This window comes from Cryptotermes secundus, unplaced genomic scaffold (genome assembly GCF_002891405.2).
Source record: "Cryptotermes secundus unplaced genomic scaffold, Csec_1.0 scaffold185, whole genome shotgun sequence".
NCBI lineage: Eukaryota > Metazoa > Arthropoda > Insecta > Blattodea > Kalotermitidae > Cryptotermes > Cryptotermes secundus.
The window spans coordinates 263,698-280,214 of record NW_019723299.1 but is presented as its reverse complement, the minus strand read 5'-3'; the positions used below and the strand labels follow the sequence as shown (position 1 = coordinate 280,214).

The 16,517-nt window shown below is 40.4% G+C and overlaps 1 protein-coding gene and 1 long non-coding RNA gene across 3 annotated transcripts in view; one reads left to right on the top strand and one right to left on the bottom strand.

Moving 5' to 3' along the window:
• The window catches only part of LOC111861673 (kinase suppressor of Ras 1), a 68,253-nt gene extending 60,865 nt beyond the window's left edge, over positions 1 to 7,388 (bottom strand). The window contains exons 1-2 of one of the 2 annotated variants that reach the window (XM_033750410.1): positions 7,082 to 7,388; positions 6,722 to 6,862 (exon numbers count right to left, since the gene is read on the bottom strand). In XM_033750410.1, the coding sequence (XP_033606301.1) occupies positions 6,722 to 6,862; positions 7,082 to 7,234 (294 nt within the window). In that variant the 5' untranslated portion in view covers positions 7,235 to 7,388. The remainder of the gene's footprint in view (positions 1 to 6,721; positions 6,863 to 7,081) is intronic. The other variant, XM_023846430.2, reaches the window with a different exon arrangement.
• Positions 7,389 to 7,626: 238 nt separating this feature from the next.
• LOC111861676 lies at positions 7,627 to 14,043 on the top strand. Its single transcript, XR_002842290.2, has 3 exons — positions 7,627 to 7,706; positions 10,524 to 10,684; positions 12,959 to 14,043. It is a non-coding gene; the product is annotated as an uncharacterized LOC111861676 (long non-coding RNA).
• The last annotated feature ends 2,474 nt before the right edge of the window (positions 14,044 to 16,517 follow it).

Genomic DNA, 16,517 nt, shown 5'->3' with positions numbered 1-16,517 from the left:
AGCTGAAGGTGAGTGTTCAGCTTTACGCTCCGGCCGCTTTACCCCCAGAGAAAGTGCCTCTGGTACCCATTGTACAGGAGGCTAGGTGGCCCCCTGAATCAGTCTGGACAATGTAGAGAACAAAAACTTCTTGACCATACCCTTGGTCCTCTAGCCCACAGCTAGTCACTACACCAACTACACTATTCCAGCTCTTTTTATACAGGACACAGGTAATGATCATCTTTAGTAAAGTGATGTGCCAAAAAATGTAATATTGTACAATTCTTGCAATCCTACTCTACAAAAACTGTAAGATACAGGGTTCTGAAGCTTTAAAAGAATACTATTTTCTGTGAAGTCTACAAGCTCATGAATTATCATTGAAATTGGAGATCTAACTGAAACTGCATTTCACTGTGATGATCTGGCATGGACCAACTCTCATGCAGTTGGTATAATGGTTTTACGTCTTTGCAAGTGCCTGATTTTCTGTACTTAAAATATGTATATAAAAGGTAAATCTATTCCCTAAACATGATGTGAAAGCCCATAGGGTTGTGAGACATTGAGGTTGCGACATTTTCTAGACAATCAGCTCACAGATGGCAGTCAGGCTGTCAGCCTTATGCCCTTTCTGCCCTTTACACCCCAGGAGGATTCCTGGTTCTCATTTCTGTTATAGGCTGAGTTAACCCCAGGGACATAGTGCAGCTGCAAGGATTAGATCATCTGAAAAATCCAATGACTTCATCAGGATATGAACCCATGACCTTCTGGCTTGCAGCATAGTGCCTCAACCAACTATGCTACCACATGCCCCCAAAATATGTACATAACATCAATAACAATACTTTGAAACAAATGTCTCATGCAAACCTATAAAAAATCTTCTGTACAAGAGTACATTACAAGGAAGAGTCAGCAGATAGGTCACAAGTGGATATAAAATGTAAAAACATATGATATTCGAACATGGAAAAAACATTTATTTCTTGACATCCTCCAAAAACACCGATACATTTGTTCCATCGCTTTACCACTGCATCAAAATGTGCAGCATAAAATCTTTTGACTGTTGTCTCAGCCACTTTCACACCTCTGTTTCAACCTTATCAACAGCAAAACCTTTGCCACATAGTTGTGAACCACTTTATGCCACAAACCCTTCCCACCATAAACAGGAAACATTTCTTTATGAATATTCTTTGCATTGAGTCACTTTGTTCATAAAAATGCATAACATAATGCTGCTCTTTGATAGTACACTGCTCTAGCATAGTTGCCATTTTTACTAGTGAAACCAGCCTCTGAACATGCACGTGCACATCTCCTATCAAGACTGTCATGAAATCAGCCTGCTGCCTACTTAGTGATACACAAAAGAAAATCTATTATGTCCATTACAGCTGTTTTACTGACTCTCCCTTCTACATCTGTTGTTCAACAAGAAAACTATTTTGACTTTCATCACTTTCAAAGCTATAAAATTAGCTAATGCCTCTCAAGCACGCTGAACGTATGCATCCATCTAACTGAGAAGCCATACACACACAGTTTCTCCAACAGTTCTCGACTGTCAGGTGCTGATCTGCGGAGATAACACTGTGTGCACAGGGATGTCATGCACATCTGGAACCATCCGAACTTGTTCCAGAAAACTAATCTCCTTGCGAACACACATGCACATATGCATACAACCTGCCCCTTCTCTAGGTTTTCGAATGAATTCAAACTGCGACAATTTTTAGTAGTCAGGCTATTTATTTTTCTCCTAAAATGTAAATGTTTAAAATTCCCTGTTCACATAACCAACTTTTAACCCATGGGAATGGTTTTTAGCAGTATCTATTAATATGTACCATGGCACAACAAATCACACATCTTTTCTCACAAAACGGTCTGTTCCAGATCAAGCCTACAGAGACTTCTACGTGGTGTGTTCAAAAAGTATCAAACCTTTGGTCGGCAGAAATACATTTATTGATTTGGAGGTACAAAACCCTAATCCCCTTCAAAGTAGTCTCCTTGGTAATGCACACACTTCTCCCAGCGCTTCCGCCATTTTTGGAAACACTTCTGGAATGCGTCTTTTGGAATGGTGATCAGCCGGGCCATCGCATTCCACATGATGTCTTCTTGTGACTCAAATCGGGCCCTTTCAGCTTGGGAAATAGCCAAAAGTCACACGGAGCCATGTCGGGGGAGTAGGGAGCCTGACGAACCACAGGGATATTGTGTTTGGAGACGAAAGTCTGAATCAGAAGCGCAGAATGGGCGGGTGCGTTATCATGATGGAGCTGCCAAGATTTTGCTGCCCACGGATCCGGTCGTTTGTGCCACACAGCATCACGAAGGCGACGAAGGACCTCCTGGTAGTATTCCTTTGTGATGGTTTGCCCTTGTGGTGCGTACTCATGATGCACAACCCTAGGGGAGTTGAAGAAAACGGCCAACATGACCTTGACATTGTTGTGGACCTGCCGTGCTTTTTTTGGCCTCAGAGATGTCGGATGTTTCCACCGTGACCACTGCATCTTGGTTTCCGTGTCGTACCCATAAATCCACGACTAATCGCCTGTGATCACGGTGTTCAGAAAGTTGGGGTTACTGTTTGCATTGTCCAGCATGTCCTGTGCGATTTCCAGACGGCACTGCTTCTGCTCCATTGTTACCAGTTTCGGTACGAATTTCGCGGACACTCTCCTCATGTCAAAATCCTCGGTCAAAATTGAATGTACCGATCCAATGCTTACCCCTATCTCGTTCTTAAGTTCTTGGACTGTGATACGATGGTCCTCCATGACCAAAGTCTGCACTTGCTCAATGACATTCTCATTTCGGCTTCTTGAGGGTCTTCCTGAACGCGGGTCGCTGTCCACTGATGTGCGGCAATCTTTGAAGCGGTTGTACCACTCTTTTATCCGTGAGTTGCTCATGGCATCTTCCCTGAAAGCCTGTTGAATCTTGCGAATGGTTTCCACTTGGGTATCACCAAGCTTTTGGCAAAATTTGATGCAATATTGCTGCTCATGTTGTTCCGTCATTTTACACCTTACTGGAATCCAACGAGCGCTCACTACACGTCTTCACTCATAGGCCGACTGCCAGCGACTGACGCTTTCTGCGGGCGGGAAAAAATTCACAACTGCGCATGAATGTCCCCTCCACATCTCCACTGAAGGGAGCCTCCCGCGCTTCATTAGTTTACGCGGGAAAAAAGAAGGTTCGATACTTTTTGAACACACCATGTATATGATTTTCACCCAATGCCCATAGCCTGTTACAGGGATAACTTTACTAAGACAGTGTCATAACCTTAGTGTATATACATCGCTGCTCCTAACCTCTGACTCCTAATCACATTACTGGCAGATGACAGTTTTGATCAATCACAGACTTTAATCACAGGCTTCTCTGCCATGGTTCAAGTCCACGGATAAAACCACATTTGCATAGCCACCTATGTTATCTGGATAAATAAATTAGGTCTGTAATGCAGTAGGTGGGAATAATCCAAAAGACTAAAATATATATTGTCACATGTTGGGAATGTCATGCGACAAATAACTTTATGTGGGTTTCGGATTTAGCGAATCTTTATTGGACACTCACTCTTACACTCTTTATAATTATTATCAGTTGTAGTACCACTTGGCTTCTGTCCCAGTACTCCATACACAGTTCTCTAATATTCTATATTCAACATGTGTCGTAAGCTCTGCTTATGTAGGTGTTCTGCGGACTGGATACCAGACACCATTCCTCACGGTTTCGTTTCTACTGTCCACTGTTACGTAACGAGTCTTTCGTTGTTCATCTCCGTGGAAATTCGGCGTTCTCTACGCAATGGCTCACTGTTAGAACTACAATACCGCTATTGTTACTTCTTATGCAACGGTCTGTTCTAGCGTTTCCATGGAAGTAACACTTCTGGATTTCAAACATGTGACATTGCTCCCTTCTAAAGGTTGTTTGTCCCCAAACAGCCTAAAGGTTCTTCCTCTCTTCCATTTCTGCAGTGTTCTGCTGGCAACGTCTGCATTCGGTCTTGGTGTTCTGCTGGCATCTTCAGTGGTGCTCGTCCTGAGCACTCCCGTAGTCCAGAATTTGTCGATTGCATTGCCTCACATTCATTCTTGCTATGGAGGCCAGTGTTTCTACTACTGGCTCCTTCCATGCGGGCCATTCCTCTTTTTTCATTTTGGAGGGGGTCAAACCCTCCACAGTGTCCAGTTTTTACTCCTCTGCAATGGGACACGAGATGTGGAAATTTGCTTTGCAGTTTCCAATCCCTTTATTCTCCTGAGGGTCTTGTTGGATTCCCACTTGCTTCCAGGTCGTAGCTGGTCCTCGAAGTCTTGATTCCTGGTTTCCTTGGTGCCTTCCTGGCACATCAGTTGTCTCCATCTGGGAGTCCATCCTTTCTGGGTTCTTCCTGTAGAATGGTTTCTGGTCCAATTCTTCCACCATCCCTGTTCGACTAGTGGTCCTTCTTGACTGCTTTGAAACCTGCATCTCTTGAGCTGTGTCACTTTCGCACAGCGGGTCATGTTCAGCCTGCAGATGTCTTTCTTGGGTCGTGCCACTGTTGCACGGCGGCTTGTCCCTCTGCGGGCGACAGCCAATTTCTTCTGGAGTCCACAATTTCCCCGTGTCGAGTCCTTCAATTCGTGACGGTGGCGCTCTGTGGCCACTTTTCGGTCCCTACGCCTTTTCTTCTTCGGTTCTCCGACCGGCATTACTTCAGCGTCTTCTGTGGGACCTCTCGTCATTCTGCCGCCTCAGGTTTCCTGTCCAGTGAGGTCGGCTTTCTCTCTTCTTGACATGCCCCCATCTCTTGGCAGGCCAACGTCCCTTTTCTAGTATATGTTGTTTCTTCTTCAGGTTCTTTGGCCTGCATCACTGCAGCGTCTTGTACAGGTACTTCTTGATGCTCCACTACGGACTGCATCATTTCTGAATGGGGCTCAATCTTCTCTGCATCTGTCTCCATCGCTTCTTGGTAAGCTGTCATCTTTATGTCATTTTTGGGTTTGTTTCCAGCCACTATCTTCTTGTGGTTGGCATCCCTCATTTCTTGCCTGGCAGCCATTATTTTGTCTCGTGTGGCAACAATCTCTTGTAGCCGGGCTTTTGTATCGGCACTCGTCTCTTCTGGCCTGACGGTTATCCTTCTGTTTCATATATTATGCTTGTAAACTGTTTAGTTAAGAGCACTAATCCATCATGTCACACTATCCATTCAACACATGAATGTCCTCGCATAAGGTCTCACTCATTTTGCCATTTTCATGACAAATTATCTACAGAAAAGGATGCCGGGATCTTAGTCTACTTTATGGCATGTTCTTCTAATTTCTTGCCTGTGTTATATGTTTTTTATGGTGAAGTGGAGAATGTTGGGTGTACTGTGTTGACTGGCTGTGCAATCAAAAGATACTGCTGAGAAATAGTCCCCATTCATGTTGCAATTTTTTTTTTGTGTATTGGCTGGATATGTTTCTGCTTTTAATTGCATGTAGTCTCATCATAATGTTATATTTTAGCGTCCTGTTGCACTGATTTTCATCCATTATATGTATACAGTGGCCGTCTTGTAGTGCACTCAATTTCACCTGTCACTTCACAACATGTTTCGGTAACATAGTGCCATCATCAGGTGTCCCAATTACGTCAATCTATTGCATTGCCTGCCCTCATATATTTTCACAACACCATTTAAAAAGTATTTAAAAAGTCTGTATTTGTCAATTATGATAAACTACACTCGCTAAAACTTGTTAAGATAATTCATCTTATTTGTCTTAATTAAAACTTGCATGTGGTTCGTTCACTACGGGGTCCTTTTTCTTATTTTCTGTGTAAACCGCGTCTTGTGATGTGTGTTCCCTTCTTAGCTGCGAGTGACAACACTATAATATTGCAAATATATTTTTGTACGTTCATCCCTAAACACGTAACCAACTTTTAACTTATGATGTTGAAAAATTAATCAATTTTCAGTACACAATTCAGCATAAATGTGGTATATTTATTTTTTTTTTTACTCACACACACCTGATGATTGTCAAAAGAGACCAAAACATGTACTCTGATTAATACAATAATCTGACTTACTGTTTTCACTTGATTACATTATATTATACAACAATCAAACATTCTTGTGTAATTGTGCAAAAACCTTACTATCATATATACAACAGGATGCCTATGATAAAAATAAAAAAAAAATCAATGTATTATATTTAAGAGACATAACTGAGAAAAGGTTCACAATTTTAATAGCTGTGTACTAATAAGGATATAAAATTTTGATTACAAAACATGAAGGAAAGAATCCACTTCAAAAACTCATGAATACCTGAAAAGATAACATTACAACAGATCTCAAGGAAACCAGGTATTAAGATATGGGCTGGATCTATCTAGCTAAAGACAGGGTCCAACAATGTGTTTTTCTCACTATAATCCTGAACCTTCAGGTTCCTCAATAGTGAGGAATTTTTTGGCCTAGTATTTATGAGCTTCTCACAATGGATGCCACTCCACAGTACAATTCTGTTCTAGTGACCTTAGACTTATACGGCTCACACAATTTCACTTAAGTATCATCACACAGGAAATGCCAATCGATTTATGATCAACAGCTTTAAGACCCAAGGTGACATTTTGCACAGTCACCTTTCATGAACTAATCTGTTTAAACAACACGTCACATTTCAAATATGTAAATACATACCTGAATAGATTCCGCACTAAGCCCGACTACTTGAAGCCACTGCTCTAATGATGGAACATGTTTCCTTTCTGAAGGCAGAATATCATCTTGCAGTTTTGCCTTTGTCATCAGTTGGCGGGCAAAAAGTTTTATTAACTTTCCCTGTAAGTTAAAAATTAACTTCATAGCAGTGAACTGGATAATCCTATGCTCACAATAAACAACTGTTTCTATAATTCAAGACTCTTGAGACCATTTAATGGTAAACATAATTCTTCAGTTATTGGTTTATGTAAAGGTTACAAAAAAAAAGTCGTACCAGCTGAATAAATTTATAACACAAACGTTAACCACAACCCTTCAAATGCATTTAATTCTAACCTCTAGGGTTCTTATTTCCTGTTGTGTGAGCTCTGCGCTTGTTGCACATTGTGTTCTCAGCCCTTCCAAACGATCTGCAGAAATGTCAATCATAGACTGCACAACATCTAGGATATCACATCGTGTTTCTTGATGTGCCTCTTCGTCCGCCATCACATATATCGTACTAGCTACAGAAGTGCTTCATGTTTGGAAATTAACCAATAGTCCACTTTTAACGTTACAAATGACAGTTTTTGAGGTAAATACATTTTAAAGATTCAATTCACTATAAAACGTTCCGCCATCTTGGAGATGTATATACCCCCGGAAAAAGTTGAGATTAAATATGGCCCCGGATAGCACTCTGTGGACGCTGTAAACCGTTGCAGACCCCTGTAGACCATGGCTAAACTGTTCGCAGGAAGTAGTAGCACCAGTTATCGAGGGACTGCCCCATGTCATATGCAACGAAGAAAATGGTTTTATGGTTATATCAATTAACTAATCCGCATTATTAGTAACTTCGTTCTTCAAATCACTGCAGATGTTTTGAAACAAGTGGAAAGGATACTATTAAAATTAAGACTTGTTGAATACTGGGTTCACAGACGTTTGGATGCACTGGCGTGGAACAGGTTCGGAGGTAGGAAAAGTTTCATGATGTCTGAGCCTTCAGTTCTAATACCAGATTATTACTTTCTTCTTTGTTTTTAGTCATGCAATGCCACCACATTTTAAACAAGGCAGGTATCCAAGATCTGGTGCTGTATGAAGAATGTATATGCACTTCATTTGTTATTTGAATTGCGTGTAAGCGCTAGCAAAACAAGTAGCAACATTGAAAGCCTCAATAATGAAGCCTCTTGTCTTGCGAACTGAAACGTTACTGCTGGACAGTAAACCCAATCTCATGATTTACAATAATTTAAAACCCTATCAATCAAAGAAAAATTCCACCTATGCTCTTAACGTGTTACATGCATTCTGTATTTATAATATCTCTTGCGTCAGAAAGAATGGATGGATTTTACAGGGCAATAATATCGGTAAGCCTTCATCAAATCCAAATTTTATTGTTACCATCAGATTCGCCGATACATGCAGTTTATTTGTGGAATACAATATCATCCATATGACGTCCGTGGCTTCTGATACAGACGTCGAGGCGTTTTCTGAAGTTATTCATCACTCTCACGGTCATTTTTGGTGGAATAGCCGCGATTTCTTCTCGAATCGCTGTCTGCAGCTCGTCCAGTGTATGTGGTCGATGTTTGTAAACTTCCGCCTTCAAATAGCCCCAAAGGAAGAAATCGCAGGGCGCAAGATCGGGCGAACGTGCGGGCCAAGGAATGTCGCCGCGGTGCGAGATGTGCCACGGTAAGAGCCCTCTCAGGAGATCCGCTGTTAGTCGCGCAGTTTGAGCAGTGGCCCCATCTTGTTGAAACCAATGTCCTCAGCATCAATAGGAAGCTCGTTCAGACTTGGTTGCAGGTAATTTTGTAACATTTCAACGTAACGAGCACTTGTAACGGTTACTGCACGGCCGTCCTCAAAAAAGTAAGGCCCCCAAACACCAAATTCTGCTACAGCACACCAAACAGTTACTCTCTCACTGTGAAGATGTCTCTCGTGCAGTTCTTTAGGATTGGTTCCTGCCCAATACTGGAAATTCTGTATATTTCCACAGCCGGATATGTGGAAATGAGTTTGGTCACTGGTCAACAGAACGGCGGTAGGGGGTACGCTCGCAAGAATACCCTGGCAACTGTTAACACGATTCACCCAGTCTCATGCATGAAGTTCTTGCACAATTGCCATTTTGTAGGGGTGAAATTTAAGGTCTAAATGCAAAATGCGTCTTGCCGTAGCGTCGGGTAATATCAGAGTAGCAGCATGTTTGCGAGCCGATCGTTGATGTGACTGGATGACTGACTGCCTCCACATTTGCAGGCGTACGAGCGCTCCGTGACCGTCCAGGTGATTTCTTCTTTAAGGTTGAACCTGTGGCACGAAATGAAGCCACCCACCGCAAAATTGTGTTCCGAGTAGGAATCCCATCGCGACGTCCGAGCTCGAAATGAGTGCGGAAGGCTCGTTGAGTGGCGATCACAGACTCTATTTTTCAAAAACGTCTCTACGACGAACGCACGCCGTGCACCCGACCACTCCATGTAACCAATTGAAACTGCATTCTCCCGCCGACCCAACGGTCGACCCCCCCCACTTTACGCCTCACCCCGTCGCGGCGTAACGGTCGCCTGAAATCCATCCATTCTTTCTGACGCACCTTGTATAAATTATTGAATTGCGAATAAGTTATACGTAAGGGCCGCGCCATAGCTCAAGCGGTTAATCGCTGGCTTCGCACCCCGGCGGCCCTGGTTCGATCCCGGGTCTGGTCAAGTGGGATTTGTGGTTGACAAAGTGGCGCCGGGGCAGGTTTTCTCCGAGTACTTCGGTCTCCCCTGCTAATCTTCATTCCACCAATTGCTCCACAATCACCCTCACCTATCATCTGGGGCTGGTACAATAGGCCATAAGTGGCCACAGTACAAGGGACTTAGTCCAACCCCACTAGCAATAAAAAAAAAGTTGTATGTACTTTTGCGTAGCTATGATTTCGATGGATGTCAAAGTGCAATTTCTTTTTATTTATCATAACCGGTTTCCTTAGGGTGCTTTATTCATTTCTTAAGCCCCAAAACTTGATACACATTCATTCCCGGTACAAACCTTTAGGATCATTGCTTATGTTTCTGACATTTGTATTACTGTATCATTCACCAACATTTCGTGAGCAAATACAATTTGGGCATTGTCAATCGCCCTGTGGGATGTCGATTCCAGTACTCAGAGAGACAACCACGTAAATTTCTACAATATATATTTGTTGCTGGTAGAAGAAGAGCATACAGACGAGCAGGCAAGCAGAGTGTGCAATAACCGGTGAACAATGCTGTAACTGCCTGACAAATGACGGCGAAGCTCCGGCCATAGCAGGCTGGATGTGCCAGCGACGGTGGTCCTTTTTGTTTGGCAGCTGGGTGAATGCGAGCAGGCCGTAGGGCAGTAAGCGCTGGAGGTGATCTTCCCAATGGGTCTTGGGCGTCTTAGGCGACCGCTCTTGGAGTCGGCTGGCAGTGTAGCTGCTAGGAGATTCTCTGTGGCTGTGTGTGCTCCAGGTGAGGTGTCTCGAAGAGCAGCTGCAACCATTCCGACCACTCCAACTGACTGACTAGGCTGACTAGTGCGTCAGAGGTCTGCATCTTTATCCGCTGTTGCTAGCGGTGCCTGACCCAATTGGCCTTGGCGCAGCTGGCCCGCGCTGATTGGCTAGCACTTGTTTTGCTCTGCGGCCAACCAGAAGTTGGTAGTTGTTTTGGAGATGCATTGTGGTAGGCTCACACCGTCCAGTATTCCAAGACAAATTTCGGAAACTGAATCGATTCCCTTCCCCCAGGTGGGGCTAGCAGATGCCTATCCAGTTTGGTCCGTCAGGGAGGGCTAATCTCAATCACTGGACAACCTATATTTAAGGAACATTGCTGCTGGCCTCTGCCAGCACTCTCAGTACTTGTTACCGGTCCTGCGGGACTCACAAAGATAGCTTTCCCTCTCTATGTAAGTATAACCACAGCTGGACGTGCACCTGAATTCATGGTTTGTCAAGAGAAGATAACAGGAAATGTACAATACAGGAAGTTCTGGGAAAAAATAATCGCCTAGTTTTCTTTCACTATATGCTGAATATTTGATACAAGTTGGGCAAAATTTTAATATGGAGGAGTCTATGTAAGGAAGTCAATAAAACAATATGAAATCGATTTATAAAAACTGAATTGTGCGTGTATCAAAACGTAAGTAAGTATGCTGTTCAATGGGCTCAGGTGTCATTATATACATATCAAGTTTCATGATGATTGGTTCCAGCTTTCAAGTAATATTAAGCTTAATACCTCAACAATCTGAGAGGTTTCAGTGTTAGTATTACTGATGAGAGGAATATATGATATATTCCTTGAGATTGCCTCAAGTATTGCTTATGAAGTATCATGACAATCGGTTCAGATATTTAAGTAATACTGAGGTGATTACTTTAGTATACTCATATAAGAATTTGAGGGGCTCCAATGTTGGTATTGGAAACAAGTGTAAGTACTGTAACTTTACTCTCTTATTGTAATCCGCCAATCGTACAGTAACTGACTTGTCCTGTATCATGTAACAATGATCTATAGAGACAAAATAAATAAATAAATAAATTAGATGGACTCAGGTGGCATGATCTACGTACAAAGTTTTACTACAATTAGTACAGATGTTGAAAGATTATTAAGGTTATGCCTCAGCAATTTGAGTGGCTATAATGTGGATATTACTGACGAAAGCGATTTATGAAGTGCATTGTTGAAATTAGCCAGGCAATCAGTTCAGGCATGTAAATAACATTATTGTTAATACCATAACAAATTGAGAGACTGTAATATTAGTAATGCTGATCAAAGGGACTTATGGAATTATGCCATCTCTGTACAGCAAGGATAGCCTGACCTTGACATGTCCTTCAACCCAACTCTCACCATCACTGAAATGCCTGACCCACTGCCTGTGCTCTTATAACTGTCATGTCCCCATATACATTCTTCAGACATTGGTGAATCATAATGGGTGCAAATTTGTCTTCATGCAGAAACTCAGTATCATATCACTGCTTCATGGACACATCAACACCATTCTTCATTTTCATATGCTACTGTAGTCCAATCACCTGGTGTGCAGTGTTGAAACGTAACATTTAAACTTTGATTTTTCAGCTTGTGATCCTGTTGGGTTGTGATACCATGAGATCTTTTAGGTGGATATCTACTTTTCGGAGGAGCATGTTACCTCCATATTCAGGGTTGAAGTGTATGGCATAATGAATAGGGTCAGTTATATAGGCAAGTTGCAAGGAATGTGGTCACCGAGACCCAACAGAGGGAGTAAGGAAATGGAGCCTGATCTAAGCCAAATGCAAATTATGGGTTGGGAAATTCCCCTTTTACAGAAGAGTTATAAGTTAATGTCTCATCATCATCAAAATGCAGCAAAAAATCATAATGTAGAGACAAATGATGAAGCCTATAAAAATTTAACAGCATTTGAATATATGGGAACATTCACTCTCCAGTATTTTTTGTTTTCTGTTTACATGGCCATCACAATAAAGCAAAGCCTCATCTGAAAGAAATGCTAACTCCAAACCATGTTTGTTACTATGAACTGAGGATATCAGTTACATAAATTATTGGATTACGATTGTAAAGAGTACACAGCTGTTCATCTTTTGTGTGTCCATTATTTCACTCCTTCCTTTGATACATCTCCCACGCTTGGTCTCCTCAGTGGCTGCTTATTCAACTCTTTCAGCTCTCAAAGGAATATTACTGTTCATGTGTAGCTCATGTCCAAACCACTGTATCCTTAATCTGACCAACTTTTTTTGTAGTGTATCTGCATTCTAATCTTACTGAATATCCAGAGTTTATTTTATTCCTCAAGGTTTTTTCCCTTCTCCACAGTGTCCTGACCAACTCTGGGGCCCACCCTGCCTTCTATCTAATAGGTATTGGGGGCTATTTCCCTGGGGGTGAAGCTGACCACTCACCTCCATCTAATGTTGAGGTCAAGAAAGATGGAGCTATACCTCCACTCCCCCATGTTTCTTCATAGCATAGTGCTTAACAAATTAAGCACAGGAAAAAAAACATTTTTGATACTGTACAGAAACTCCACTTCTAGTGCTTGTTAACCTGTAGTTATTCCAGTCTTATTTATATCATTTATGAAATGAATAATCATCATATCTTCATTTATTTTTGGCTAATAAGACTCACATTTGAATTTGATTGCAAGTATATGGCTTCGATGACGATGTTACAATGGAATAAGTATTACATGAGTGAAGGAGAAAATCCTGGAACATAAAACGTGATCAGGGGTAAATAAATTGTCAATTCTACTTCTGGACTTGCAGTTTATTGACACACAACCAAATGATGGGATCTTACTTTGCAGGTAATACATATATAAACTGATCCTTCTCTTGAATATAAGTTACTTTAGACATAAGGACAGTACTACTGTAACACAAGATACATTTGAAGTTAAAAATCAGAAAATATATGAAAAATCAATATTACAATGTGACGCAGGTCTGTATGTCTCTTTAATGAAGTTAATCTGTCTACTTGGAATAAAACAAGTGGAAAGACGTATTCAAATGGAGTTCGTTTTCCAATTTACATATTACGTACATATCCCATTGTTTTCTATAGTAATTTATTCCAAATATAAATTTATTGTTGAAAACTTATTACACTACATATTTACAAAATATTTTTCTTGTGTGAAGTTAAACATTCAACGTAAGAAAATATTTTAAATAGAAGTTGTTGATCTACATAAGACCCATATTTTCCACACTGAGCATTAAAAAATTTATGTCTGATTTGAGCTCCATGTAAAGCACACGTTATTTTGCAGCATAAACCAAAATTAAATTTGGGCAGAAACTTTTAATGTAGACCCTCAAACCAATTCTATCAAAATCCATTCAACAGTTTCAGAAATGAAATATGCAGAAGGATGGGCAGACAAAACTTCCCCATTAATATTAATTTCATGCACTGTGTGCAAAGAATGTATAAAAATCTGTATTGGTATATGGTATGAGAGGAAACTAGGACGTTATATGTAACAAAATTAAGTGTTCTATATTTTGGAAGGACTGGATGGAATGCAAACTCTCAGATAGGGCACATGTAATGGAATATATCACTTGTATGACATCTATAACTAGATATGAAATTTCACCAACTTGGAAATTTGTTAAACATTTCTTGCATTACATTTACAAATTGAGACACACAAAAAAAAATTGGAGAGATTTTTCATTTTGTTTTACCTCTATATAAATAAACAACATTAGTAATTATTATTATTACTACTACTGTAACAGTAATATATAAAAAGTCTGTTTTTGTTTCTTCGTGTGACAGGATTTTCTTTGCTAGATTAACTGACACGCATGCACATACATACACATACTATTTAAATAAACATCTTCCTTATACATGCTGATTCCTAGTAAAAACTATTTACCTCTCTTCTGCTTGTTCATCACATCTCAGTATACCACAACCAATTTATGTTTCTGATCTCTAGAATTTAAGAGGTATCACTCACTTTCTGTGCCATCTCCAGTGTAAAAATGAAATCATCACTTACTGTTATTGTGTGACACATAATGTCATACAGAAGGTGTTTAGCATTCCAGAATTATGTCTGTGGATACACAACCACACATTCATCACAATTTACATTACTTAAAACGGACACATCTGTTAACTGCCAAACCACAACACAGTAATCAGACTAAACAGAATAGTAGTATTAACTTATCAGTTTCCATATAAAATGATCTTGTTCACAAAAATATATTTCACCATACATGCTGCTGCCATTAATTTCATCATTTTCCAGCAAATATACAGACACTGGTCACATTGAGGGTTGTTCAGTGCAAGGCAACATACCATAATTAGATTGCACATAATTACTTGCTTGACCTTCCACAGAAACATTCAGATAAAACCAACAAATTTAAAAATTTAAAAACTAATGAGAACAGTATGAATTTATCTGTTTCTATTATCTGTGTCTCTAAAGTTCCCTTTGTTATCATTTTTATAACTTTAATATAGCAATATTATATCCTACCTTTCACAGGTTCATTAAAACACAAACCCAAGTGGACTAGAACAAAGTGACATACCCAGGTTTGATTCAAACTTGAGCAAAACATAGATAATAGGAACAAACATCAAGGTAAAGGTAAAGTTGTCCCTGTGCTTAATTAATTAAGCACTATGCTATAAAGACGTATGGGGAAGTGGATGTATAGACCCATTTTTTCTTGACCTTGGCACTAGCTGGAGATGTGGTCGGCTTCACGCTGTGGCCGATTTAGCCCTGGGGAAGGAGCCCCCAGTACCCTTATGGTAAGAGGCTGGGTGGGCCCCAGAGCAGGTCTGGATGACATGGAGAAGTGAAACTTCTTGCCCCCACCAGGATTTGAACTCCAATTCCTTGGTCATACAGCTTGTAGCCAGTCACTATACCAACTGCATCATCCTGGCTCTTAATGAACGCTAATAATTACACTGAGTTCCAGCTCTTTCATGTAAGTCAACAGATATGAAAGTAATTCTGGAATAACAGATGCCAGAGCGTGCTGTATCTGTTGCTCAAAGGTAATTGGGAAACATACAACTTGCTTATCACTAAACAGAAGTTACAGCTATAAACACTTCCACATACTGTTTTCTCTCCTGCACATATGTCCTGTAAATTTAATTACTGTATATAACAATACATGTCAGCAAGATTAAGAAAACTAATGAGGGTATCAGTCTGTGGAGAAAGGGACTAATCAAGGTACCATTTTACTAAATATAAAATATGTCACCACAAGATCATATTACATTAAAGCATACTTAGCCATGGTGGTACCACCATGGCACCGTAATGCTGACAGTAAGTAATACAGCCCATGATTTGGAGTAACAGTCAATGCCAATATGCCACATTATTACACATGACAATGAATTCTGGTACATATAGTAGCTTTCATAGCTTGTGTTACAATGGAAAACAATGCATTAATAAAGCAACTATACATCCAACCCACCGGGTGCAAAAGAGGAGGGGACAGCAGGGAGAAATTATGTTTTTAATTAAAATTCAACCCCTACAATGGTCTTCAGACTTTTTCAGGAGTTGTTTCCATAAAATCATACATAGGACAATAATGAATATTATTTCTTCCAAGAGTAATACAGGAGAAACTGTGTATAAAATAAATGAGTGATTCTGTGTATTAAACAACAACTGATCCTTAATGGCACTAAAACAACACACTGCCAGTGCCTCATTAGACAGACGGACACAAGTGATGAAACATTGCAATTCATCCATTTCTCCCCATGTTCCATGGGTGAGATACTATGAATGTCAAAATACTAGAATAATTACTTAACATGAATATGTGGAAAAATATATGCAGGCACTTAGAAATATGTGACATACAAGTTTACTCTGCACACCTGCAATGATATCAAAGAGAAAATTTGGAGGCATTAGTTCTGGAGTGACCTGCTTCATTAATATGAATGTGCTGAATTTCAACCTGAGCTTCAAAATGCTGTCTTGTTTACCACTTTCAGGAAAAAGGGTTGAAACATAGCATACATGTAGCTGAGGATATAGCATGTTCTTTTGATGAATTAGTAGATGACATGACAATCTCCTGATCAATGGCCGAGTCATATTTGGCATTATATTAACTAACAGCTACATGCTTACCACTCTCTGAGCTTAATCCTTGATATTTTTCCACAAATCAGAGCTGTAG